The 27,068-nt window shown below is 46.9% G+C and overlaps 2 protein-coding genes across 10 annotated transcripts in view; one reads left to right on the top strand and one right to left on the bottom strand.

Moving 5' to 3' along the window:
• Positions 1,075-24,430, top strand: LYSMD4 (LysM domain containing 4). 4 transcript variants are annotated; one of them, XM_021406995.1, is made up of 6 exons: positions 1,075-2,417; positions 2,991-7,082; positions 8,322-8,544; positions 12,965-13,125; positions 15,526-15,813; positions 19,577-22,328. In XM_021406995.1, exons 5-6 carry the CDS (start codon positions 15,541-15,543, stop codon positions 20,219-20,221), a joined length of 918 nt encoding a protein of 305 aa, XP_021262670.1. In that variant the 5' UTR covers positions 1,075-2,417; positions 2,991-7,082; positions 8,322-8,544; positions 12,965-13,125; positions 15,526-15,540; the 3' UTR covers positions 20,222-22,328. The 4 variants fall into 4 exon arrangements, 3 of the variants coding, with proteins under 3 accessions (XP_021262670.1, XP_021262672.1, XP_021262671.1); XR_002441748.1 differs by lacking the exons at positions 1,075-2,417; positions 2,991-7,082; positions 8,322-8,544; positions 12,965-13,125 and adding exons at positions 14,574-14,965; positions 24,182-24,430 and having other exon boundaries at positions 19,577-22,679; XM_021406997.1 differs by lacking the exons at positions 1,075-2,417; positions 2,991-7,082; positions 8,322-8,544; positions 12,965-13,125 and adding an exon at positions 14,503-14,563.
• Positions 22,856-27,068, bottom strand: part of MEF2A (myocyte enhancer factor 2A) — an 85,555-nt gene continuing 81,342 nt past the window's right edge. For all 6 annotated transcript variants that reach the window (XM_021406983.1, XM_021406985.1, XM_021406988.1 and 3 more), the window contains one exon: positions 22,856-26,820. In XM_021406983.1, coding sequence (XP_021262658.1) covers positions 26,457-26,820 — 364 coding nt within the window. In that variant the 3' untranslated portion in view covers positions 22,856-26,456. The remainder of the gene's footprint in view (positions 26,821-27,068) is intronic.

The following is a 27,068-nucleotide window of genomic DNA, read 5'->3' as shown; positions in this document are numbered from 1 at the left end:
CTGTTTAAACAATAAAACATAGCTATAAGCCTTTGGAAGCCAAAGGCATTACATTAAGCTCGGATATGGCAATGGGTGGGAGGGGTGTAAGGAATGCTGTCATACATTTGGCTTGATGTTTTCCTGGTATGTGCCAATATGTCTTCTATAAATCTGGTAGGCTTATGTACTTAGTCTGCCTATTTTGCATGTAGCAGTTTGCTATTTTTCCTTTATTCCTAATCCCCATCTTCCAACCAAGAAACCAGATGGTTTGAAGCCATTGTCCTTCCCTGTGATCTCAGTTGTCTTTTTATTTAAGACACCTCAGCCAAGTTCATTAAAGGCAGGTGGGGTTAGATGGCTCCAGTGCTCTGGCATAAAAGTACCATGAGGAAAGTATAATCTCAGCTGCTTGGAACTCACTTTTGCCTCCACCAGCCCCATCTGCTTCCCTCACTCACTTCCAAGTCCTGGTGTACAGAGCAGCTTTAGCTGCCTCTTGATCCCTCACAGCAAGCTGGCGGGACCCTGCTTTCTGTGGAAGGAAATTTCTTTCAAAGAAGCTTAAGAATGGAGCACCTTCCCCCAGCATCAACCTCATGCAGAGCGTTACTATTGGAGGACCTTGTTCTTCTGGTAGAGTGAAAACTGAATGCTACTTTTTGCTTTCCCCACACTACGTGGTCCATTGGGAAAGGAATGTTTTCTCCTTGAAGAGTGTCAGCACCAATACCAGCATGCTGTGGATTTACAGGCAGAAAAGAACCACACCAGATGCCAGTTCAGTGCACTCACATTTTTCTGATGGTGCAACAAAAGAAGCCCTTGTAACCTGCTTGCAGACAAGTTACTTGCAGCAGTGGTTGGTCATCTTGCTGTGTAAAAGTAGTGCACCCAGGAACAGGCAGGATGTGGAAGCTACTCCTCAACAGTGTTTCTTCTTCAAGTACTTAGACCTGTGCTGGACACACTTGACAATACTTCTCCATACAACCTGCCCTGCAGCAACCTTCTGTTTATCTCGATTGGAAAGCAGGTCAGTATGAAGACAAGTTCCTCAAGCGCTACTAGTGCACAAAAAAGTTCTCCTTTCTAAGTGGATTTTTGTTTGTTCTTCTATCACATCTCTGGCTTCTCCTCACCCTCTTTAGAAATGGGACCATCTGCCTGGAGAGAAATGTGCCTTGGATAAGCAAGACCAAAGCATCTTCACTTTGGAGTTCTTGAGAAGAACTATCTGTTTTTAAAAGGGAGTTTAAACAAGAATGTCTAAGCAGAGAGGACCCACAACCTCTCCCTAGCAGCAGCTAGGAAGAAGAAGGTGACTGGGGCGTCTCCAAAGATGACCTCCCTGCATCTCTCATGGCCTCATCTCTTTTCAAGACCCTTTCATGTGACAGACCCCATGATGAATGCCTGGAGGCAGCTCTGTACCGCATTACTTATTTTGTCAGAGCTGCCATCTCTGCCAAATGGTGGCCAGACACTCAGACAGACTTTCCCAATTAGCAGAGTCCTGCAGCTGATGTCTGGGGCTGCATCTGTGTGCCCTGTGCATTACTACAGCTGAGACACTGGCTAGGCCCACGTGGCCCGGGGTAGGTAACCACCTCAGCCATAGGGCAGGGAGGAAGCAGCTGGGCCTTCTTGAAAGTTGTGATTTCCCGCAGCTCCTCGTGCTTGGCTGTGAAGGCCGCTGTTGGGTGTTTAGTCCTTTCATCCTTCTGTGGCCTGGGTGGATCTGGAGCCTCCAGAGTGACTCATCTGGATCATGCCACAGGCCTTGGCTTCCTCCTCAGCCTCAGGAGGGAGGGACTCCACATGCTCACCATGGCGGATCCCACAAGACGTCGGTGTGTGGGACCAGCTCCTGGAACGACTCGCACTCCAGGTGAGCCCTTGCGTTCATTCGCACCTTCAGCCTCTCCTGAGCCTTGGGCTTATGAGAGTCTCAGTGTAACTCCAGAGATGCCTGCCTTGTCCTCTTTCCTCTGCTCCCCACAGACACATCTCATGTCCTTGTCCTCACTGAATGCTTGCAGCTGCTCCATGTCCCACAGACTTGCTTTGCACCTTTCAGAAACTTTGCCACTTTTGCTGCCTATACAAAATAGTCTCCCTCCTCAGCACAAGTGCATTTAATCTCCCTCAGCCCTTGAAAGAAAAATATTCTTCTAATTTTACTCCTGCAGTAACCTCTTTTCTCCCCTCACGGTTACTTTCTGACTGGTGTTTGTTTCTGAGATCTTTTATAATGTTTCAGTGTTCTTTGTGCAGTGGCACTTACATGCTGCAACCAGACATGGATGATGAAGGCCACATGCAAAGAAATGGTCCTCCTCTGAAGAGCTCACAGACTGCAGGTGGTCATGGGGAAAAGGTAGATTCCCAAAGCAACTACATGGAATTATTGGCAGCAGCAGCAATCTGAAAAGGTATGGAGATGAATGTATGCTTCTTTTGAATGAGCCTATGCTGTAATTACCATGCTAGCAGGGAGTGGAAAGGGATATCCCCCGCTGGTTTTCTATCCTCAGATACATTTTTTGTCACTGGAAGTAGAATAGGATAAAATCCACATCACTTCTGAGATGCCCCATACAGCAATTGAGCTGCAAGATCCAAACCCAAGCTTGGCTACTACTCAAAACGCGGGCTGGCAGGGAGAGGGAAATGCTAATTTGTTCAGCAGGAGAGTGCTGGTAGCATGCCAGTCTGTATGACTGCTTCTGCTCCCAAAAAGCATCAGCTATCAAAAGACTGTGGACAGTTTTCTGTAGGGTCGCTGCATACAGCATCATTTTGTAGCCGTTGCGATGACAGACAGTGAAACAGTTCCGAATTTGAAAAGAAGGTGTCGTCTAACAGAATACAAAGCTGAGTGCTACCTGGGTCTGGCTAGCAAAGCCAGACAAGCCGTTCTTGTGTTGGGGTTATTCTTTGTTTTTTTTCATTTTCTTGGAAAAGACATTGTTTGAACACTTAGCAGCTTCCATTTATTTCCCCAGCTCTGCATTTTTCCCCTTGATTTTGTCTCTGATGGCAGAAAGACCCAACCAGACTGCAGCTTTGTTTGGCATCAGACTTGCCTCCTGAGATGATCACACAAGAAGTCTTTTATCACTTTGGCGGCTGAGAGCCAGAGCTGCTTGTGGTGGAAGTCGCTGGGACTGTAACCCCGGGTTGTCGTGGGATGAGAGTCAAGCTTGGCCTGTCAGCAAGGCGAGTTGCAGCAGCCTGAGCCCCTGCCAGGACACGTCAGTACTTCTGAGCGTGCTTCCCCCGGTGCTGCACTCATTAAGGAAAAGGTATGAAATCCACATCTAAGTTGCACTAGTCCTTTAAAAAAAATGAAGTGTTGTCTAAAATAAAAATCCTGTCCAGAATCATGGTCTAATTCCTTAGGAAGTCACTATAAATTGAACCTCCTCTGCTCTCACTGCCTAATAACATCTTGGTTTTCTTACTGATCTAGTTCAACTTCTGTGCTATTTGCGCTGTGCTATCCTCAGTGCTGTCACCTCTGCTTAATGCCCAGGTTTGTGTTGAGGAGGAGGGGTCCTGCTGAACTCCTCAGGCATCAGCAGGTCTCCAAGGCTGCAGTCACCCTTCCTTGCAGCTTCCCCAATTCATTTCACAACATACTAACCACATCTTGAGGACGAGACGCTGACACAGCCAGAGAAGTACTGCCGTCAGTTGCATTTCCCAGGAGTGAGGAAGTTGTTTCCTTTTCCCAGCCATGTTTTGCTGAAGAAATAATTTTAAAAGAGAAGAAGAAAAACACACATTATTGTGCAAGCAAGATGGAAAACAGCTTTCTGTGGGTTCCAGGTATTTATGTGCCATTCTGTCTGCAATGCCATTAGCAATGATATTGCCTGTTGCTGACTATTAAGTATGGACGATTTTGCAATAGCTGTGTGCACAGTACCTTTGGAAGCAGTGCCTTTTCCCTGTCTGTCCTCATGGCTCAGTTTATTTGTGTGCAAGGCAACAGCAATGTTTATCAAGGCTTTCCATCAGCTGTACAAACTCATGGCAGAATCAGCTGTGTGTGTATGTCCCTTACCATGAGAGCTTCAGTTTCTGGGTAGTAGGCTCTTGGGCAGATCCTATGAGATGTGGTGATTCTCATGTATCTCTCTAGACAAAGTGCTGCCTATGCATATACTTTAAGGGCATATGCATATAGTATAAGAAAGGAAAAAGCACATTTGTTTGTTTTCCAGACTCCCTGTAGAACGAGTCTAAAATAGAACTATCATTCACTATGTAAAAAACAAAAACAAAAAACCCTGACAAAAACATTATCATATTTCTAAAAGATTTCTTATGTTTTTCAGGGTATCACTAAGACTTGCCAGGCTCCTCCTCTCTCCTTCCCTGCCTCACCCCAAATATTTCCATTTTTGGCTAAAAAAAAATCTCAAGTTTGAGAATTTTCTAACCAGCAATGTCAGCCAAAACCCGGGCCCTTTTCCCTAATTTTTCCACTTAATTTTTAAAGTATCTTCTGGCAAAACAAAAATATTGTTTTGATGGAAAATTTTCAACCAGCTCTGCTCACTAGTTTCTGCAGACAGTCATACAGGCAAAACAGTGCATCTTCCAAGAGAGGAGACTGTCCGAAAGGGCTGAACATGAGGCAGGCAGTGACTAATGCTTCTCTCCCCAGCCCTGTGCCCCAGCCAGCACTGTGCTCTTTTGCAGGCTGCAACCCTTGGTGAGACCCATCTTTCTAGAGACATTTCTGGTCTAAATTTCTCTTGGCAAGTCAACTCCATAATTCAGGTATTTTGCCAGCTTGAAGGAAACTGTGGGTGGCACAGCAGGATCACCGAGAGACCACAAGACTTGGAAGAGCAATATTCTGCATCTCTTATCCATGTTAACTAAATACTTGGACTCCTGTAGGCAAGTACCAGCTGGCAGGGAGGGGTGGGGAGATGAGGCCTAGTCCAGCTCACTATTAAAACAAACTTCCCTGTGCTATTGTTGAACAGAGCTGTTTAGAAATACCAGCAGCTGAGCCGTGCACAGGCATGAGCAGTCTCAAGTGTAACCCCTGAGCAGCTCTGTGGGCAAGATTCTAAATTGACTGGTAGACTGAAACAACACCAGTCACATCACTGCTGTGTATCTTTTACCCATCTGTCTCTTGGGAAGGTGAAGCATGAATTCAAGGGAAGCTCAGCTCCTCTCAGGAAGATATTCCTGCAGAGACAGGCAGAAGCTAAGTTTCAGTATTTGGCTTCAGGAGCCAAAAAAGCCTCTGCACGCTGGCTACATGGTCAGTATCCTCTGAGGACAGCCATTCCGCAGCAGTCCCTAATACTTGCCAAGTGCTCTGAGATCTTCCAATGAAAGGGTTTTTAGATGTGGAAAAGTTTATTGCCCTTCTCTGACCATTGGTGATTTTAGTGGGTTAAGTTAGGAACAGGAAATACAGTGACTAGAGGAAAGCCATTAATATTAAAGTCCAGCCTTTGCCAGATAGTCTTATGTTATCTTTGCTCTTTCATGAAATATTTTCCCACTTTCCTTGCAGGGTATTTGTTAGAGGGGTAGCAACTGAGGAGCTGTATCTTGGCACATCTCCACCTGCTTTTCTGTAGCAGCGCACATTTGTGCTGTGGGATTTTAAGAATTTCCTTTGCCTTTAGAATTGATATGCAAACAGTCAGCTGTACAGACATCAATCTGACCAGTAGACATGCTGCGTGACCTAAGAAATAATACAGGTGGTCAGCACCATGCTGGTGACTCCAGAATTTCTGGAGAAAACAGACTCATTTTACTCTGTCTAGAAGATGGGAGGTCCTGTGTACACCATCCAGTAATGTAATCTGCTGTGCTTGACTGATCACAAAACACCCACCAGGATTTCCCTAACAGCACTCTTGATTATTGCCAAGGAAAGCAAAGGTTTGTAAGGAATGTGAGCCCTGACCTTGCCACCTCAAAAATAGCTTGGAGATCTCAAGATGCTCATTTCAACAGCCACGTATACATCCCCTCTGTGCTATATACCAAGTCTGCTAGGTTGATAGGAACCAGAACCTTCCATCTCCAGCCTGCACAGTGATCTAAGTAACCTTTCATGCCAGAGCAAACATAGAGCCCCGTGCAGTCAGCATACAGTTCTGCCAGCATCCCTTTCTTCAACTCCTCAAACAGTCGTGGACTCCGTTGTGCTAAAAGCAGCTGGGATACAGTTTCTGTAAAACGGGCCATCTTGATTTTCCTGTCTGCCATGTTGCTGTAAGTCACACTATGCATTTGTACTGCCATGTGATAGGTATGGACTGAGAGATAGTAAGACAGGAGAGATGAGAGTTTCCAGCTGCATAACCCTGTTCATGCCATCTCTCCCGCTAGTGACTTCATCAGAGCTGTATGACTGAGCTGTTGTGTACCTTGTAGACAGATGTTGAAGCGTAAAAGAAAAATTTCAGCCCGGAAAGTCTCATATCACTAAGCAGGTTGTTCCCTGAGGCAATAAACTTTTCTGTTAAAAAGAAGTCTTTTATTTCCCACTGATGCTTGTCAGGTGGCAAGGAGAACCATTCTCCTGTCCCAGAAGGCCCTAGCTGCAGACACTGCCTTGGAAGTGAAGCTTGCTCTCATGGCTACGGCAAAGGAATGGGAAGCACGAGATCTGGCATGAAGTCCTACTCCCACTGAAGCCAGTGGGATGTTTGCCATTGGCTTCAGGGGAAGCCAAGATTTCGGTCTGCAGCCAGATTTGCTGGTGTGTTGTGCTATGCTGTGTGCTGGATCAGAAAAGTTTCGTGGTTTCCTGATGAAGCTGTTACTGCCTCGGCTCCTCTGCTGCAGATAGCTGGTCTCTCACCTGACCCCTGCTCCCTGCTTGTCTCCCTGTTTTGAAATCTTATTCTTAGGTGAGAAACTCTTTGAGGAAGAGACTGGCTGCATGGTTTGTGCCTACTTGTATTGTCCCACAGCTGGGGCTGCTGGACATGTCTGCCACCAGAAACATCCCCTTCACTGTGGATGATGGATGATGCAAGAGGATGGCAACAGTGCAGAGCTGGAATAGGTGGTTTGAATTAAGTAAAACACGGGATTTTCTCCAGGTAAAGAACTTGAATCAGCTCTAGAATTAGCTCTGTGTGGTTCAAGAGAATCTGAAGAGATTGTAAAGAAGGTGCAGAGACAGGCCTCCCTGTTTCACACTTTTACGACATGAGTTGCTGAGAGTCTTGATTTTAAAAGCACCTCTTTTTGTCTTATCTCCACTCTTTCAAGGTCAGATGGATGCGAAACTGTGTTAGTGATGAGCAGTGGCATAAGTACCCATGAGCCTGACAGAAAACCTTGGTGCTGTAGGGTTGGCTGTGTTATGTAGTACATAATATAGTGCTCCTCTGATGCATTGGAAGGTCTTATGCCAGCTCATGCAGCCCATGCAGTATCCGTATTTGAAACAAAGGCGTGGTCGCTGCTCTCCTCTGAAAAGCAGGTAAAGGAAGTCATCTCAGAGCAAACTGAAATCACCATGTTACACCAAGCAGCCCCGTTTTGGCCTATGTAAGTCCTGCTGTTTTTATTTGAATGGACACATGGTGGAGCCTCTCTATGCCAAGGAAAAGCCACTGCAAGCGATTCTCACTCTTTATTTGTATTTCTCCCTGATGTCTTTTCCTATTCATCCTGTGGGTTTGGTCTCTACTGCCCCTTTCTGGAAAGATCTGTAAATGCATCATATCTATAAAAAGGCACGAAGGTTTATCTCCTGGACCAAGAAGCTGCCCTGGCTTTCCTCACCCCTTCAGGTGCCACGTGTTTTACAGCATCTTCCCCTCCTGTCCAGCAGCACCTTGTGTTCTCTGGCCATCTGGGATGTGGTCCCATTCCCTTGACATTTCCACAAAGAGTAGCTGGTGTGAGCAGCTTTCTGCTAAGTTGAAAGTGTTCTGATAGATTTCTTTCCCTGCCAGGCAAGGAGTTTGTAAGTGCAGGTGCTTAAAGTCTAAGTAATGTTGATCATGTTGAGATCCACAGCGCTTTTACTGTGATTTTCCCCCAGCAACTTGAAGCAAAGCTACTCCGATGTTCAGCACTGGTACGGTAGCATGCCCCAGTGTCACCTATTAAGGCACAGAAATTCTTAGAGTCAAAAATGCACTTTCCCATAGTAATAAATGGGGAAGAATAGGGAGGTGTTTTGAATTTTAAAGAGTGAGGCAAGGGGGGGTGGTTCTGTGTGGAGTTCATCTTGTTGTTATTATCACTTTAATTCTCACAGTTGTTCCTCTTCCCCCTCCTTTTTTTTCTTATTTTTTTTTTTACACTTGTATGTGTTCTTATTTCAGCACAAAGAGGGACAAAATCAAAAGTGAGAAGGGCACAGGATCCTGGCAGTTTTAAAGGCCAAGCATCGTCGCCAACACGCACCCGCTCTCCCATGTACCATGTTGATGATTTCCTCATAAGCACGACCCAGGAACCAGCTTCCCTCTGACCTTTGTGGAGGAAACTGTGGTGAAACTCCCTTCCTGCATCTGGATCCTGGACCTGCAAAGTCTTCCTTGCAAGGTTGGTGTCTACATGGTGAGCCCCAGCTATGGGCCCATGAGCAGCTGTAAATGCAGCCTGCTCCCTAGACTGCTTAGCCACCACTTGCATGGGCATGTGAAGTGCAAAGGCCCCTGTAGCTGCAGAGCATTTCCTAGCACTTGCCTCAAAACAAGTGGGCACACCTCCCTCCCTCCCTCCCCCTTTGGACTGGAACCTTATGCCACAACAAGAGCTATGTGGTGGGGATTTTTTCTGCCTATGAAGCTTTTGGAGTGGCATTTCCTTTCTGTTATCATCTCAGTAGGTACCTGGCACTATGATAAAAGTCCTCTGCTGCCCACTGGGGCCCCTCTCTCCTCATAGTCCGTGAGGCCTGGAGGAAAGGGGAAGGTTTTCCCATAAGAGCATACCCATTCTTTGGCTCCAATTAGAGAAAATTTATTGCTGAAGATGTTCTTCCTTGCATTGGCTCAGCTGGGAGCCTGATTAGCTACTTCCCAGTCATCTTGAAGTCCAAGGCCCGTGTTTCTTTAATTTTGTCCAATCTGTCAGATACTTAGGGAGGTGGTTGGGAATATTGTAAAGCAGCTTCTGGCAGTGAAGAGTCCCAAGGAAGGATTGCATAGACTCCTGGTAATCATTCTCAGCCTGTCCGTCGAAACCCTGCCTATGCAAACATCCAGAGAACTGCAGCATTTAACCAGCAGGGACACGGCCTGTAGAAAAAGGCGTTGCTCAGCTCTTCCTCCTTTTCTGTAGAAGATTTGGCTGGCTGTGCTTTGTTTGGTACCTGGTGATCATGCTGGTAGTGCTCATGTGTAAGCTACTGTTCACTGTTTGTAATTGCAGCATTACTAGATCTTTACTGACACATCTTTCATTGCTTAATGCTTGCTTGCCCCAGTTTCCCAGTGCAGGGGTCGGGCTGTGCTGTGAGCATCAGCCACAGGCAAATCAGGTAATTCCCTGCAACTCAGGGAATAGCAGAAGTACCATTAAAGTGTTGCACGACTGTGGATTTATGAACACTTTGAGCTCTTTGGAAGAAAAAGAGTTCCCTGAGATTATGGTTCAAAGTGAATAGAAGACAACAGCTGTCAGAACAGTTCCTTGGATGTCCTTAATGGTGCTTGCTTAGCACTTTGGACACCTTCAGGGGCCACCTCACTGCCCAGCTACTGAAAGGGCAGAGCCAGCTTTGGGCTGGGACCCTTCTGTTGGTCTGTGCGCGGGACATAGTTGTATCAGCCAAGGCTGTGCTTAGCCCTAGCTTTTGCTGTAAGAGTTATAAGCGATACAATCTCATTTTTCCCAATTTTCCTCCCCACAAGTTAGTTTAAAGGGAATGAAGGCAGATCCTGCTACATCTCGGTGTATTACTAGCCATCTCAAATGACTCCTCACGGTCTTTTCTTCTGCATGAGACTCTTAATGCCCTAAGTCTTTGCATGTCCTGGCACAAAGCCCAACTGAAGCATGAGCTCCAACAGAAGTTTTAAATTTAAATTTGTTCTTTTGGCTTCAGAAAGTCACAGATTGAAGCTGAGAGATGCAGTTCAGCTGTTTACTTGCAGATCTGCCACAGCCCTGTTCTGCTGTTGCTCTCACCTCCATCAGGCACTTGTATTAACAGCACTTTCCAATTAAAGTAATAGCCTCAGTTACAGAAAATGCTTTTCCTATCTGGCCATTTATCTGATTATTACTTTTTAATTACTCGTGAGGCATAGAGCTGGTTTGTTTCCTATCCCTCATTATAATCAATCCATCATCATTTCCGGTGACAGAGGAACCCTGCATCTTTCTTCTTGATACAGTCAAATTAGAGCATCCTTTTCATTTCACCCCACTGAATGGCATATGCTGGACTCCGTCCTATCTGCAGTGCAGCAAGCTCAGCAGGCTGCTGCAGTGGTGGGCAGCAGGGTCTGAACTGAGCCCTGGGATTTTCACTCCCGCCATATTTGCCATTGCAGACAATGGTGTCACTGTCTGCCAGCTGAATGCTCTTTGTAACATGAGCACAGAGTGCTTGGACTGGAACTGCAGGAACAGGAGGAAGACCAGATGCAGTGACAAAGGCACAGGTTTCAGGGCTGTGAGGCCACAAGGATCCTCTCCCCAAGGATATGCTTTTCCCACAGGATGATCAGCTGTGGCTGTCACTCTGGGCTTGTGTCCAGCACAGTGACACTCAAATCTTCAGACACCTCAGTTCCGTGAGACCTTGCAAGGATGCCACAACCACAAGTTCCTGCAAGTTTGACAAGAAAGCAAAGCCTGCTGCTGCCCCCATGTGTTTCTTGCTCATTACTGTTGCTATGCACTAGTAAAGATGTGGGAACCCTATTTGGGAGACTGAGCCAAGCTAAGCACAGCACAGCCATGTCAGGTACTGAGGTCAACAATCTTGAACTGGAAGACCTTTCCATTTTCTCTGTTCTTTACATTCAAGAAATTGCAAAGTTGGATTGGACATGTTTGGAAGTGAGACAAGCTGGAGAAAGCAAGGAAGCATGTGATGTGCGGAAAAGCACAGAGAAGTCATCGTCCCATTCTGAAAGGATGTGCAATGCTCAGAGACTGCCATGCAATGCCGAGCGATATCAGATATCAGCACAAGGCATTCAGGCTTGTTGGCTCAGGCTGTGAGGAGTGCAGCATGAGAGACAGTTCTTGGCAAGCTCAGCTCACATGATAAGGTCATTGGAAAGGCAGGTGATGCTTTCATCAACCTGCCTTTCCCCAGTATCAGCGCCGGCTTGAGCGGAGACTCACTCTGTGCTCCTGTAATGTACTGCACACCATGTGATGCCAAGGACAAAAGCTTCCTCCCAGATACACTGATGCAGTGTTCTTCCAACCAGTGTCTCAGTCCCCAGCTCCCACCCTTCTTGGCCATGTCATGTTCCTGTTTTGAACCATTACATTTAGATTCAATCTAAATTCTCTCTGGGCCAGTGGCAGCTCTCAGGCAGAAGGGAGAACAAGCTGTGTGTAGCTGCTGGCTGTCTGCTACTTCCCAGCAGTTACCATTAACCTTCTGGACATTCACTAGAGTTCTCACAGTTTTGTCCTTCTTTGCTGGGCAGTACTTTGCTGGGCCTGCACATGCTCATTACAGCAGAGCTAACCAGTCCTAGAAGCTACCTGAAACCTTGCCTTGTAGGTAAGCCAGTTCAAATGGAGCTGGTCTGTGGCTAAGGGCATCGTGCAGACCGATGGCTCTGACCATCACTAACACAGTTTCATGAAAAAGTGGTGCTGCCTGTTTGCCATCCCTACACCAAGATCCTTTTTGGCCCTGGCACCATTAGCAGATGGGCCAAGGAGCAGTGCCTCAGCAGAATGTTGTCTACAGAGTGCCCTAGACACTGCTAAGAGCTCTCTGAGAACATATGAAGGAACAATATATGCTGGCAGGGCTTACATGCTCCAGCAGTTGGGGATTGCAAACACATGCTTCAGCTATGCAAGAAATCTCTGACTTGTTCTGAATGCGATTCAGCCTGGGTTTCTTCCCAGGAACATTCCTGTTCTTCACAATTTACCAGTTGCAGGAAGGGGGTGGAGGAGCAGGATTTTACTAGTACTCAGGATTTTAAGAGTAAAGGAGAGGAAAGGGAACAAATCTTATGGTGTGTTCCCTAGCCAAATTCCTCAGGACAGGGTGTGGAGTATGGGCTCCAGGATTTGGCATAATCCCAACAAAGTACAAACTGCAAAATTAAAACCACTTTAAATTTGTCATTTGTTTTTATATAAAGAGTAAGTATCTGTTTTTTCTTAAGTAATTCAGTCTCTGCTATCACATAAACCAGGCAGCCAGAGCCAAATGGTGCTGCTCGCTGGAAGCCAAGCACAGAACTAGGTCTCTGAGCAGACACATTATCTCCTCCAGGACGGCAGTGCTGTTTAGATCTGCATTGTGGTTCCCAAGATGAAAGTCTCAATCCTGAGTCACAGCGTGGTTGCAAACTTCATCATCATAGGTGGGAGTAATCTGACGTCTGAGCTGGAGATGAGTGATGAAGCTGCATGTTTATTGTAATACCTGCTATGTTACAAGGGGGAAAAAAAACTTGCAAGAGTGGACAAGAGAGCTGTGCTTCTTCCCTGGAAGAAGTCAGAGGTACAATGTGCCCAGAGCTTCACATGCTGACTCAGAGGGTTGACAAAATCTGCTTCTCCTTGCAGGCAACAGCGAGCTTCTCTCAGGGGAGGACTACAAGCCACCGTGTGTGCCCCATGCTGCAGGGCTGGGTGTCACTTTGCAAGTGGGTGTACCCTTCTATGAGGAAGGTGTAGGTCTTGTCTGGGTCTGGTTGCCCCTCAACTGGGAATTCCCCTGCAGATAACATATGAAGCTTTTTGTAAGCCAGGTCTTGCGTCTGCTACTACACAACAGCACGAACTCAGGCTTTTTGCTTCTTTCCAGGTGTGACCACCTAAACCATCAGCTTGTTTCTTGTTTCGGCCCAAGACCCTTTGAGCTCTGTCAGTGGCAGGAGCCGTGCTCGTGTGTGGGATTGCCCCTGGCTGAGTTTGGAACCTGCTGAGCTAGATATGCTCTTCCAACTGGAGAGATCATTCCGAGAGGTGAGGTGGAACCCAGTGCTACCAAACATGCACTTAGAGTGACCTCCATAGCTCAATTAACTATGTTAAGTATATGCCCGTTATTAATTTAATTTAACTGAAGTTTTCTTTCCTAAGTTGTGTGCCTGGTGTACCTAGCTCTTAAACTTGTTGCTGTATGTAATTTAATCAAACGTGCACACAGTTCTCACGTAAGCTCAGTCACTCCAGACACGGGAAAGTTTTATTTTGTTCTATTTAGCTTATACTTCTGAATTGAAAATAGAGGGTAACTTCACTGAAATGTAATTCAGCGATAGCAGAAGTATCAGCAGATTCCTCTTGCCTCACATTGCTCTTTTGGAGTCTTTCCCATTTTGTGCTCAACTAAACAGGAGTAACTGGTTGAAATTACGAAGCAGATGCTAAGGAAGTATTTCTTTAACTTGTGCTGTATGTTGTATCAGGACCATAGTTCAGTATTTGTGAGGGTTCCCACCTCCATCTTTTATTGATTACTCTTCGTTCTACATTTTTCCTGTTAATAGCCCATATGGCAGAGGAAATGGGTGAATGATTTCACTCTGACTTGCTTTTATTAATCCCAAATCACGGATCAGGTCACAGTTCCTGATGGCCCTGGTGATTTATGAACTGCAGTTTTCACTCTTGCCAGTCCGGGACAGCTGGAAACCGCCGGGTGCCAACCTGAGCAGCTGCAGCCCAGCTGGCACCGCTGAGCCACGTGTGCCGGGACGCGTGGAACGGCCTCGGATGGATGCGTTAATGGAGCGATTAGAGCTGCTTTCCGCAAGCGGTGTGTGCTCCGGCCTTGGTTTCCCGGGGGGTGGGATAATAGACTGAGTGATCTGAAATCCAAATAACAGATTTTATTGCAAACAAGTAAGTTTGTAGTAGGCTACTTAAAGAGAACCAAAGACACAAGGAACGTGTGAGTGAAATGAGAACGCTCCTGGTGTCAGCCTGCATAGAAGGGGCCAGAGCAGACGGGGTGAGAGAACAGCAGCTCTGGATCCGGGCAGGAGCTTAAAGGAATCACAGGGACGAGGGCGGAGGGAGCCCTGTTCTCGTTCACGCTCTTTTTGGAAAGCCTGAACCAAGATCTTCGTTAAAGGTTTTTTTCTTTATCAGAACGTGATTAACTCTGGCTTTTCCTGGGAAGGAGCTTACATCTTTTGAACACGCCGTGTGGGACCAGCTCGCCGCTGGCTCCGGGCACCAAACGCCGCAGCCCGACCGCAGCGCTCCCGTGGCCGCGTCGCTGCGCGCAGCGCGGGCCCTTTAAGAGGCGCCTCACCCGGCGCGTTCCAGAGCCGACCTCTCAACCAACCTCTGTCTGCCGCCCTTTCCCGCTTCCCATTGGTTGAGTGGCGTTGAGGTCCCGCCTCCTCACACTGCCAGCCAATGGAAGAGGGAGTTGGGAGAGAGCCGGAGTTAGGTTGGTGCGTGTGGCCGATGGCCGGCGGCGGGGAGCGGGGCTGAGGGACGGGGCAGCGGCCGGGGTTATCGGGAGCGAGGCAGCGGATCCAGCGCCGAGGGCAGCGGGACCTGACGGGCCCGAGGCCCCTCAGAACCGCGCCGCCCGTTCCGGCCGGGCCCGTTCCCCGGGAGGAGGCGGCAGGCCGCGGGGTGTGCCACCCCGAGCTCCGGGGCGGAACGAGGGGGCGGGCGGAGGTCTGCGAGGATGCGGGGTGCGCTGCCCGCACCGCCCCGACCGCGAGGACCTCCATAGCTCGCGGGGCCGCGCGCTGAGGGAGGAGAAGCGGCGCGGGGCGGCTGCGGCCTCGCGCCCACTGAGGAGAAGCGCTCGGGCGGTTCGACGGCGTCCGTCGGGTTGGAGGTACGTGCGGCTGGAGCTGTCCCTGCTTTAAATACAGGTACATAGCTCGTCTCCGTAACGCTAAACAGCAAGTTCCTCAAGTGCGCGAAGTACGGGCTTACGGCGCTGTGGCACGAAGGGTAATGCTGGTCAGTTCTTAACGTGTGCGGGTTGGAGATGGATGTGGTGCTCTCGGTCCCGCTGTTCTGAGGCCTTTTTGCCATAGCCAAAGATTCATAGTCAAAGATTCCTGGCTTAAGTGGCTGTTTTTCTCTTATTTATTGCTAGGAAACTTTAGAATTTGTGATGTGGAGGAAAGCGTTGCTCTGTGGTGGTTTGTCCCTTGGCCGACCTTAAAAAGAGATTTGTATGGGATCTGCTCAGTGCTGAAGTCTGTATGCCCAACTGTTAGGGTATTTGTTGTCACTGTTGGATTGGTGTGTTTGGGGTGTGAGGAGAGCTGGGTGAGAGGAAGGCTCTGCCACTGCCTGTGAGGTGCCGTCTGTCCATTCTCCCAGGCCTTAGGTGCCAAGAAACAAACACTGACACTATGAAAAATCAAAACATCTGTTTTGTTCCAGGTGCTGCTATAAAAGATGAGGCTGAATGAGAGCCAGACCAGACCCTTTCAGGCTCCTGTCACCATCCACAACTACCCGGGCGGGCAGGTGTACGTGTTCCCAAATGGCCGCTCTGACTCGGAGGAGTCGTCAGAGGAGGAGCTCAATGTCATGGAACTGCGGCCCAGGGGCAAAGAGCAGCAGCGGTGCGGCACCGCTCGGCACAGAGCTGGGGATGTGGTGCTTCTGGAGCGAGAGGTCACCGAGGACGACAATCTGAACAAGCTTGCCCTGCAGTACGGTTGCAAAGTAAGAGCTCTCTCTGTTTTTGTTTTAATTACTTTAGAGATGTATTATACACGTAGCTTGCTTTCCAGAGTTGCGTGTGGGCTTCTTGTTGTCTAACAGCGTTTGCCCTGCGTATTTCATGAATGGTCAACATCTGGGTGAAACTGAAAGGTAAAAAAGAGACCGTAAGCTAACAGCCAAGGAAGATGTCATCCTGTGCGACCTGATTTCTTGTTTAATTTGGATGATTTCATTGAAGTCACGATTTGTACTTATTTATTTACGTGAGGGCAGAAAGTAGGAAGCTGAGTACAGAAGCGTGGGTGAGAGCACTGCCCCCTCAGAGCTTACAGGTTTGAAGCTAATTGAACAGCATTACGAAATGCTGCTCTGGTGGGGCCTGGTCTGGATTTCCTTTTTTGTTCCCTTTTTGGAATGGGATGAGCTTCCATATTGCTGGGAAATGCTGAGTCTGAGGTGGACCTAGAGTAGGAGAGGTGCCACATGTGGGTCACAGAGCCACTGTGCAGGGGGGCTCGATGGCTCCTGCAGTACCCAGAGGTGTGTGCAGCTCGGCCAGCTGCAGGCAGAGAGCAGTGCATGCGCAGAGGACTGTCTCTGGAGTTGGAACATACTGAAAAACACACGTTCTGACTTTGAAGTGGAGAGTTTCATAGGAAAAAATGATGAAAATGTTAATGACCCAATGTGAACATTAGGAATACGCCATCGCTTAACAGCTACGGCTTTATTTCTCAAGCCTCCTTTACCTACAAGCTCCTTTACCTACAAGCTGGGCTGTGATTAAAAAGTTGTATAATGCAAACAGTTGGATGATGGCCTGGTCGGTGATAATGATATGGTACTGGCTGAACTGTTGCAATATTATTGCACTGTCTTGCATAATAACACAGCTGTAAGGTACAGCTGAAGCAAGAGGGCTTAGAGAAGCTGAGACAGTTCCTCCCCTCCCATTCCCTTAGAAACGAAACCAAAACAAAGGCCCTTCTAGGCTCTGCTGATGAGCTGGTGCTTGTGAAGAAGAGAGCCTGGTGCAGTTTAAATAGGCTTTGATAGGAAGCAGTAGAGCTGCAGCAGATGACATTGTAACAGCCATATACTCCTCTTCAACACATAACAATCGCAGTTATTGCCACTTACGCCAAATTGTAGCAGTTCTCTGAACTCAAAGGAGGAATATTATCAGCAACAATTGGTTCTTATATGAGGAAAAAACTTGTGTGTGCCTCCTGTGGTGCAAGTGAGGAGGACTCAGAGAGGCAGTCAGCGCACTGCTCCCACAGCAGAATGTCCTGCCTCGCCCTTCACAAAGCACACTCCTGATTTGTTCTCATTAAATTGAAGAGAGACAGAAATCCTTGTGATTGGGGATCTGTGTGTTTGCTTACAGGCTGGCACTGGTCAGTGTTGATGTAGTTCATACGATTTGTACAGTTAAGCAGCTCCTGGAATGCTACTGGGATGTCAGCAAGGAAGATTTTTAGCTGCGAAAAATGTGTTTAAAAATTCCAGGATGAACTTTCCTTGAAATTAATGAGAATTTGTCACAGATTTGAGAGTCATCAGGGCCTAATTGGGGTGGGGGAATTGAGACAGCGCAAGAAGGTTTTGTATGTACAACAGATAACTTGGCAGAGATGCAAAGCACTACAAACTTCTCATTTTTACTCTTGACCATGTATAGTCTGGGCCTGCTTTTGGCATAGTTTTCAGCTGGGACAAGAGGAGCTCACTGCAGCCAAAAATGAGTACAAAAAATAAGCCTCAATGGCTTGCTCAGCCTAGTGCTTTGCATTCTTCCCATCAGCTTTGTTGTTTTTGTGTCAGCGCTGCTCCACTTTCTGTTTCTAGAGCTTTAGCGCAGCGCTGCAGTTGGATTGCAGACACTGCAGGGGATGTTTACTGTCCCAGTAATCTGTTATCATAGGAACAAAACAGAAAATTGAAGCACGGCTTCAGTTGGGAGGCTTAGTGTCAGATTGTTATTTCATAACAAAATAATTTTGGAGGGTTTAATTCCTGATGTTTTGCTGAGGCAAGCTGTGAGGAATCTGATCCAGCAGCTGAGGATTCCCTTAGCTTCAGGGGCACCAGATTAAGGTCTGCATTAAACACTCCATTTTCAGATGTCTCAGGCTGTGCAGAGTAAGCGTGACGTTCAGGCATCCACCTCCCCTCTCCCTTTCAGTGCAGTCCTGCTGCCCAGCTGCAGCATAGCAGACTCGCCCGCAGAACTGATGCTCCCAGACAGCGCGGGCTGAGGGGAGAGGAACAGGGCTGCAGCTGTGCAGGCAGGGCCCTGCAGGGCAGGGTGCCTTTCCCCGTGGGTGAGGTGATCCCACGCTGCTCCTGGAGCAGCAGAGCCTGCGGGCTGCCATTCTGCAACCACCAGGGAGAGGGTCACTTTCCTGTAGCAGCTGTTTGGGAACTGCCATAGGGCTGCCTGCAAGTTACTTGTGTGTTGTGTTTTATAAAGGCAGATCTTCGCCGTGAACTATCAAGTGATGTTAGGGCTGATGACACTCATTACAGGAAGGAAAGCACTTACTTTCTTGGTTTTAATCCTCCTCATAGTTTCACTAGTTTCATCAGTAGCCTGACGCTTGTGAGTGTGCAGTGAATGACCATCATGCAGCCATTTGCTAAACTTCTAAAAGCACAAATCAGGCTTTCCCTGCGTGGTATGTCGCAGGTGTTGGGTCTCTTTGGGTCGGGGTCCAGCTGTTTCCTCTGCTTTGCCTCTTCCAACCTTGCCCTCAAAATTCTTTCATATCTGCTTGGCTGCCTTGATTTGCTGCTTGCACGTGCTGATGGGCCTGTTTGTTGTCTTTGAAAGAGGATTTAGATGGTTATTAGTGCACGCTGTACTAAGCTGCCTTCACTTAACAATAAATAAGGAAATGCTGCGTTACTGCTGTCCTTGTTTTTTGATACTAGCAGTCCTTGTTGACCCACGCTGTAGGTATGGTGTGCTCTTTCTTGCTGTTCTTAATGCTGTGTGCATGACTAAGGTGGGTGCAAACACTGGTCACAGGTGCAGACCCTGGGTCTGTTAGCACACACCAACATCCAAAGGTGCTCACAGGTGGACATTATTGCCTTCATTGTACATCATCAGGGACTTGTACCAGCTGTGAAGAGATGAGCTGCATGGAGCAGCTGTGCAGGGGAGAGACTGAGCAATGTGAGCAAAGGGTGCTCGTGCCTGTGTGGGAGAGGTGCTGGCTGCTCTCTTCCAGCCTGCAGTCTGGCTTTCAGAACTGCAGCATGCTCCAGAGATGCTGCATGCTGTTGCTGCTTGCTCTGAAATCTCTTTCTGAGCACGTGGAGGGTTTTGCTTGCTCATACTGGAATTTTCCCCTCACACTAAGCTGTTTAAGTCTGCTGTTTAAGGTGTAACTGTTTTCAATAAGTTTGCTCTAAAAGCCTCCTCTTGCTATAACTCTGATGAAAAAGTAAGTGAGAGAAAGGTAAAGCAAGCAAAGAGCAAGGAATAGCTTGGTAAGAAAAACACAGCATGTAAGAGGTGCAGAAGCACAGTAGTTGTACATGTAATGGGTTATAGATGTAACAGGAGCATCTTTAACCTGCAGGAGCTGGAGCATGTCTGCAACTGCTGGAAAATCTCTGAAGAGCTCTAAACCTCTTGCAAACAGAGCTTGTTCTTATTTTCAGGCTGGTTTTGCAGCCACTTCTTGCTTCAGCACTGGTAAGAGGTTGGGTCTTTTTGATCTAATACCGATGTCCTTCTTGGATCTCGTAGGTTGCGGACATCAAACGCGTCAACAACTTTATCAGGGAGCAGGACTTGTATGCTTTGAAGTCCATCAAGATCCCGGTGAAGACCCACGGGCTGCTGACAGAGAGCAGCAAGGAGCTGAGGCCGCTCGCAGCTGCGCGCTCCCAGAGCGGCGTGACGCTGGTGGACGTGCCGGAGCCTGACGCTGGTGCCAGCGGCTCTGCTGACAGCAAGCAGCTGGTGGAATACTTCAGGGGCATCGACCAGAGCATCCAGGACGCGGTGCAGGCGGAGGCGCAGCTGAATGCTGAGTACTGCGTGGAGCCGCCGGAGAGGCCGCTGGCAGAGCTGGGGAAGCGGGAGAGCAGTAATGGTGCGGACTGTGGAATCCAGTGGTGGAACGCAGTTTTTATTATGCTCTTGGTAGGAATTGTCTTGCCTGTATTTTATATCATCTATTTTAAAACACAAGAGAATGGCCCGGCAGCCCATACCTCCAACACAACAGCAACCTCAAATATTTCAACAGATGGATTGGAAGGGAAATTACTACAGAGCTCAGTTGTAGAAAAAAATGCTAAGGGGGAGATACGGCCAAATACAGCCTCTCCTCCCAGCGCTGACGCCCATAAGCCGGTGACTCTGACTCGAGTGCAATCAGGGGGATAACAGTACAGATATTTTCCTTTTTTTTAAAGTAGTTGATGTAGTCCTGAGTTTGACTGAACTGGAGATGTGATTTTATGGAAGAATAAGGATGCTCTGTTGCTTGTGAAGACCAATAGGCAACTGGCTTAACGTTTGTGAACTCTGATAAGGGAAGGTATTTTGAAGCAGTTTGCTTTTCTTGCTTGCTTCAGGTATTTCTTAAGAATGATTTTGTCTAAGAAGCTGAACCCTTTACTTCTATGATAAAGTGTGCAGTATTGGTGTGACTGGAAAGCTGGGGGCTGTTTGTGTTTTTAAGAAAATACGTTTTGCTTAGAGTAGAGGTGAGGACCTTTTTCAACGAATGTCATTTTTCTGTCTTGCAGAGCATGGCAGCCTTGACATACCTAACCCAAAAAACAGTGGCTTTTAGTTGGTTAGCTGGGGTGTGGCACAGCACAAGGACACCAGCAGCGCCTCACCACTACGTCTTGTGCACGGATGTTTAAGCTGTGGGTGGTTCAAGCCCCATGGCAGGCTGGGAGAGGCCAGACCTTTTCTCCTGGTGGAAGTCCTTCAGAGACTTCTTGAGAGCTGGTGTCCATGCAGGCAGAGCTCATGGCAGTCTTTGCTTTCATCAGGGTTCTGCTGGGCCAGAGCCATGGCAGCCTGGCAGCAGGTGTCCAGAGTATTGGCAGAGGAGCTGGTGAGAGCAGAGTTAGGCTTGTGGGCTGGTGTGCTCGTCTCAAGGGCTTATGTGGTGTGGGGAAGTCTAGCTGTTACCTGCTTTTGTTTTAAGTCCATAGTGGTGCATCTCAGATGTCACACTGCAGTCATGGGCTTGAGTTTCCTTGGTTGTACTCCTCAGATGGGAGAGTGGTGCTAAGCTGAGTTCATCTACAACGTCCAGCAAAGAAGCCCAACGTTACGTCAGGTAGCCACAGAAAGAGGAATCAAATCTTTTCTAGATGGGGACTAGGAAGCTGCTGTATGCTGAACAGTTCTGTCCACTCTGAGTAAATAGGAGGGGTGAGGGGTGGATGGTGGGTTTGTATGGCTGAGCTGTCTGTAAGCCTGACGCATGTGCTGTGTAGGAAGTTGGTGAACACTACACGCTGGAAGTGAGGAGAAATGAGGCTTTGGGAAAGAGTTTTGCTGCAGAGAATTGTCCTCAAAACTTTTCAATTCAGCAAACTCTGGGACTGCAGACAGAGGTAAACTCTCCTAGAGCTAAATGCTAAGGTATTTCTGTAGCACAGTTGCATGAAACCCCCAGGGAGGGGACGAGGGCAGTAAGACAGCAGCAGCCAGCTGGTTGTGTCAGCTCATGGGGAGCCATTGGGATGCTTGTACAGAGCTCAGCTCCTGCGGGGGAGGCAGAGCTGGTGGGCAGGCACGCAGATCAGCAGTTTGTCTGTGCCCTGCACCGTGTCCTCTCCACCATTTGCTGTGTTCCCAGCAAGCTCAACAAGATGCCTGCGGAAAAGAGCACAGAATCCATTTGCAGCAAGCTGTGGAGGTCAGACCTGAGCTGCTGGAGCAATGCCCACCTGCTGCAGGCCTTGCTGCAGAGGGCACTGCTGCCTGGGAGCTGTGGAGGGTCACAGCAGGGGCAGCGTTTTTAGGGACCCTGGCTGCAGTGTTGGGGTGTGATGCTGAACCTAACACCTGTGGCCATTCCTTACCACATGCAAGGTGCTGCTTTGGGTTTTGTTGGTTGTTTTTCATGGGTTTTTGTTGTGTTTTTTTTTTTTTAAAGCCTTTATGTTGTTGTTGCCTAAAACTGAGCAAAAGTGAAGAAGATGGGTGAGGGGAGCAGCCTGACAGCGTCTTCTGTGTAGCACAAAAGGTGTGGGGGAAAGGAACATTACGCAAAGCGAGCATAGCCCTGTGGTGTTACACCTGTAACCTGGGCTCCTGCAGCCTTAAAAAGTGCTCAGGAAAACCTGAGCGGAAATAAGTTGTGAATGAGGAACCTAAAGTATCTTGTAATGGAGAAAAAAAAAAAAAGCTTGTATTTTCTTCTGTGAAGGAAAAGTATCCCACCTGGTTGGGAAGAGGGGCATCGGTACATTTTTAAATCAAGTGACATGAAATAAAAGCACAAGGGGCACTTTCCCACCCCAGACTGCGTGTTGGCTGTTTGTTTTTCAATTTGTTTTCTGGTGCGTGCTGTGTTTCTCGGTGTACTGCACAGATAAGCTTTGTTTAGGAAGATGCGTCTCGCAGGACTAACGCGTAGCACTGCAAGTCTAAGCGTTTGGAACGTGTTGTGCTGTCATGTTTGTCTTCTGCCAAAGCAGTTGTTTTCCAGAGGTCGGGCAGCAGCGCCGTGACCTTCCTGCTGCTCCCAGAACGCAGAGCGGGGCCCAGGGCAGCGCTGCCGAGGAGCGGTGGGACACGGAGCCCAGCGGTGCTGCAGCAGCAGGAAGCACCAGCAGGGCAGTCTGTCCGTCCTTGCCTTCGGTTGTTCTTTTCTGTAAGTATTTGGTAATCTTAGAGTGCTTTGGTGCTTAACTTGAATGCGGGGTGTGTGGGTGCAGCTTAAGAAGGGTTCTTCAGGACCGAACCTGGTGGGGATTTCAGATAGTGCGGGGGGAGGAGAGCGGCACGGCACGGACACGTCGTGCTCTGCAAATACGACAGAGTCTGGAGTACACAGTAAAAGCCAGTATCTTTACTTTAGTGAATGCAGGATACAAATATTTTACAACAACCTCTAGCATTTTTCTTAACCATTTGATAAAAAGTTCACTAGAATATTTATTGTATATTGAAGAAAAAACAACACATTCAGGGAAAAAATTGAGATTAACTTATTTTTTTCTTAAAAGATTCGTCTCAAGGATGGCAACAAAGTCCAGCTTGTGCCGCCAAACGGCTTATCAGCATTAAACCGTGAACAGCTTCTTTGTGAACTGTTGACTACAAACATTTACCAAATACATAAATCTCTTTTAAAAAAGCCATTTTAAATATAGCAAAGCAGTGTTCTCTTGCACAGCAAAGTGAAGAAAGTTTCTACTATGATTTAAACGTTTACATTGAAGTCTTTCTTTCACATTCTAATTTAACTTCTTCCCACGATGGATTGCTAGGAGTTATTATGTTCCTTATTTACTATGTATTTCTTGTGCGCACAGTAATTCGCAAGTTTCTGATGCATTAGTGTCCTTTGAGTGAAAGGAAAGGCTGAAGCGTTCTTCTCTGACAAATCCCTGACCAGGGATTTCTAAATACATGTGAATTTTTAGATACTATAGTGAGAGCTCAGAGATGGAGAGGTGATTTGTCACGATAGAAGGTAGAAATCTGAAGTCACTCGGGCTTCAGTGGGTTCAAACTAGGACTGGATTCACTTGAAACTTCAATATATTTACTTAGTTAAAAAAAGTATTTTTCAACTGCTGAAATATCTGTGCTATGTCTTTTTCTTATTATAAAACCTTTTTACAATTCCTAAAAAAGTATGTTCCAAAGTTAGTTACCTGTTATTAAAAATCAGGATTCCCATTTATTCAGTGGCGTGAGATTCTCCCACGAGGAGAGAACGCTGAGAGCGTCCTGCTGAGCGGGGGAGGGGCCGGGGCACAGGGCAACACCGTAACAGTCCGGGAGCGGTTCCAGGAACTCGCCGCTTGGGTTTTTAATTCGTAGGTGCAATTTCAATACAAACTCTAACCCTTATGTAGCTTTTTCTTTAAGAAAACAGTAATAGTACTGTTTACAAACCTGCATAGAAATAAAGACTATTGAGATACAGTCAGCAAAGCCATCTCGTAAGGCACACAAGAAAATAGACAGTAAATGTGAATGCAGAACTCCCACTCGGATGTACAGCAAAGTTCATATATGTGCATAAATAATGAAAAAAATCACGTAACTTTTCAAAGCATTACAAGGTTCTCTGCAGTGGTAAGTGAATTCGGTCACCTGGGAAATAGAGGAGCTGCTGTTAAACTAATTCTCCTTTTCCTCCAGCTCCTGCAGCCCGGGCCCTGACTGCAGCGGGCGCAGCGCAGCGCAGCTCGGCGGCTGGAGCGGGTGCTGCCAGGAACACACGGCAGCAGCAGCACGGGTTGGAGGCCAGGTGAGGCTGCTGGGTGCTTCAGGCACACAGGACAGCGAGCAGCCCAGCAGGCAGCTGGAGCTGTCCCCGTTGGATCGCATTGGATGTTCATTTCTCATGCTCCTTAGTTAAAATATCAATTAATTAAAAAAAAAAAAAAATCTGGCGAAATTTTATTTTATCCATATCAGGGATTACTTGTAGGGTTTCAGTAAAAAAATGGCGCTGTTTTTTTTTTTTTTTTTTCCCCAGAACTACCAGCAGTAGTGAAGTTGTTCGTATCACCTGAATGTGGTTCCCAGCACAGAAGAACAGGTGCAGGAAGGTGAGCTGCACGCAGCAGGAGCAAGATGTGCACGAAGCAGGAGTGCCCTGCAGAGCAGTGGCTGCTGGTTCCCTGCAGGTGGGTGCCCCCGGCTGCTGCCGCTCGTTGCTGCTCAGGCTCAGCCTCCCCAGCAGCTGCTGCCCGTGCCCTGCCCAGCCCGGCTGCAGAGCGCCCTGCTCAGGGAGGAGGCAGCGCCCGTTTCTTCCTGGAGCTGCAGCATTGCCCCAAACCACTCACCACTCCGAAAACCTTTCGTGCTCATCTGATATGTGTTACTTCCCTAGCAGGAGAAATTAGGTCAAGCTTTTTCCACTGTTTTTTTTTTTTTTTTCTTTCCTCCTCAGAAGAGGCAGTTTTAAAATGATGCCTTACAATGTGTTGTAGCAGATTTTTTATATTTATGCAGGATGAACTTAACGCCGGATTTTTTTTTTTTGCCACTTTGCTATTTATATACATATATATAAAATGTATAATGAAGCTTAACCATACAGCACAGAGATTACAATTTAACGGCACACATTCACCACCAGTGAGGGGGACAACCCCTTTATACACCCTCTGAAAAATCTGGATAATAATATTAATAATAATTAAAATCCAAAGAAAGTACAGTATATTTAACAAAATAGTAAATATTAAACAGTGAATACTCTACTTAATAAGGACCTCGCCTTTTTCAAGTCGGCGTCAATCCACAAAAATATACTTTTTAATCTGGTGAACGTACAATACATAGGTACTTACACCAAAGGTGATAATATATTTAAGATGCTATATACACAAAGAGTTTGGCTCAAATTTAAATTTACATATAAGTGTTCATGGCTTATTTTTCCCCCAAGGTTCCGCCTGCAAGTTTTTCCTTTTCATCTTTGAAAGCAAAAACTAGAAAGTCAAAATAAGATAAAACTATACTCTACAAAAAAGCTACAACATACAGCTTTGGCTTATATAAATAATTCATAGCAGAATGTGTTCAAAAGTACTGTATATAACTTTATATATAGTCTTCAATTCATTAGGGTATTGTTTTCTTTAATATAAAATATACATGAGCTAAAATCCGTTTCTATATTTTTCAAAGGTATGAACGTAAAAACAAATTTGTCAAACATATTCCAATTATAACTTAATATATTAATTTTATTTTGTTAATGATCTATTTTCTAGGCTAATATTTTCTGAATATTTCATGCGAGTTCTCTATGTCTCTCTCTCACTCGTTAAAAAAATCACTTCTTTGACCCAATACACTATTTTTTTGCACGTGCAAAACAGGGTTTTTGTTTTTTTATGTTCTCTAGCATCAGCCCTTCTCCATGCACCCTCTGCAATAGAGACCCATGCCAGGTGGGGTAATATAAAGGTCATTTTATGTACAGTATTGCTTTCTTCTTCCTGCTTTTCTACCGCTCTGCTGCTACAAAGCATTATTTCTTAACTACAAGTAACCATACAGCTTTAATAAAACACACAGGGACGTTACTACAGGCGAGCCCTCTTGGTTTCTGCAATCTAGTGTGGTAGGATTATAATACGGGTACAATGTTTCTTTGCAAAACAGGTTATATTATTAAAACAACAAGTCCAGGTAAGTGCCAGACTAGATCAATACCTAAAGGATTGTTCTGTTACGTTTTACCATGGGACATCTGCAGCTATACAAGAAGTTTGTAATAAGTGCCTGATGATTCTGTGTATGCTACACACACTAGCACATATATATGCATGTGAAGATATATATATGCACGTATGTATATACATATAAATATACTTATTTCATGTCCTTATTTATAAATTTAGATATGTCAGGACAGTTCATTTTGAGAACACAAAACTGAAGAGGCAACACCGCAAGTTTATGTCACCCACGTGTCCATCCTCATTCGTTTTACTGACGGACTCTCTCTATCTTCCGAATTTGGCGGCCGTCCCAGCACCACGGGCGAGTGGAAATCGCTTCGCGGGTCCTCGCGATCGCTGCCGTCGTACGAGCTGCTGGAGCTGCTCAGGCTGTCGACAGGAGAGCGACCCATCTCCTGGCGCTGCGGCGGCGGCTGCGGGGCCTGCGGGGGCTGCGGCTGCTGCGGGGGCTGCTGCTGCTGCGGGAACCCAGAGGGAGTTACGCGGTCCCGGGGAGGTGAAATTGGTTCAGATTTTATGTTGATGTTTTGGTTGGTGTTAATGGATAAATTTGAACCCTGAGATAGCTGGCTGCCAGTACTGGGAAAAAGAAAACCAAAAGGAAGAAATAAGAAAACGCGAGAAAGGAAAAGAAAGTGACAATTCATGCATCTGTGGGACGGTACCGCCTTGTAGTTCAACATCCCTGAAACAAGCGTGTAAATAAATGCAACTTACTAACATGAAAGAAAGCGTCAATTAGAGACCTGAAGTGCTTGTGTGGAAGTTAAACACAAACAGCAATGACATTAATTGTGCTGGTGGCTCTTAGCAAGGAGGGGGGCCTG

Source organism: Numida meleagris, chromosome 9, assembly GCF_002078875.1.
Source record: "Numida meleagris isolate 19003 breed g44 Domestic line chromosome 9, NumMel1.0, whole genome shotgun sequence".
NCBI classification, from domain to species: Eukaryota; Metazoa; Chordata; class Aves; order Galliformes; family Numididae; genus Numida; species Numida meleagris.
This window is presented reverse-complemented; position numbering and strand designations above follow the sequence as displayed.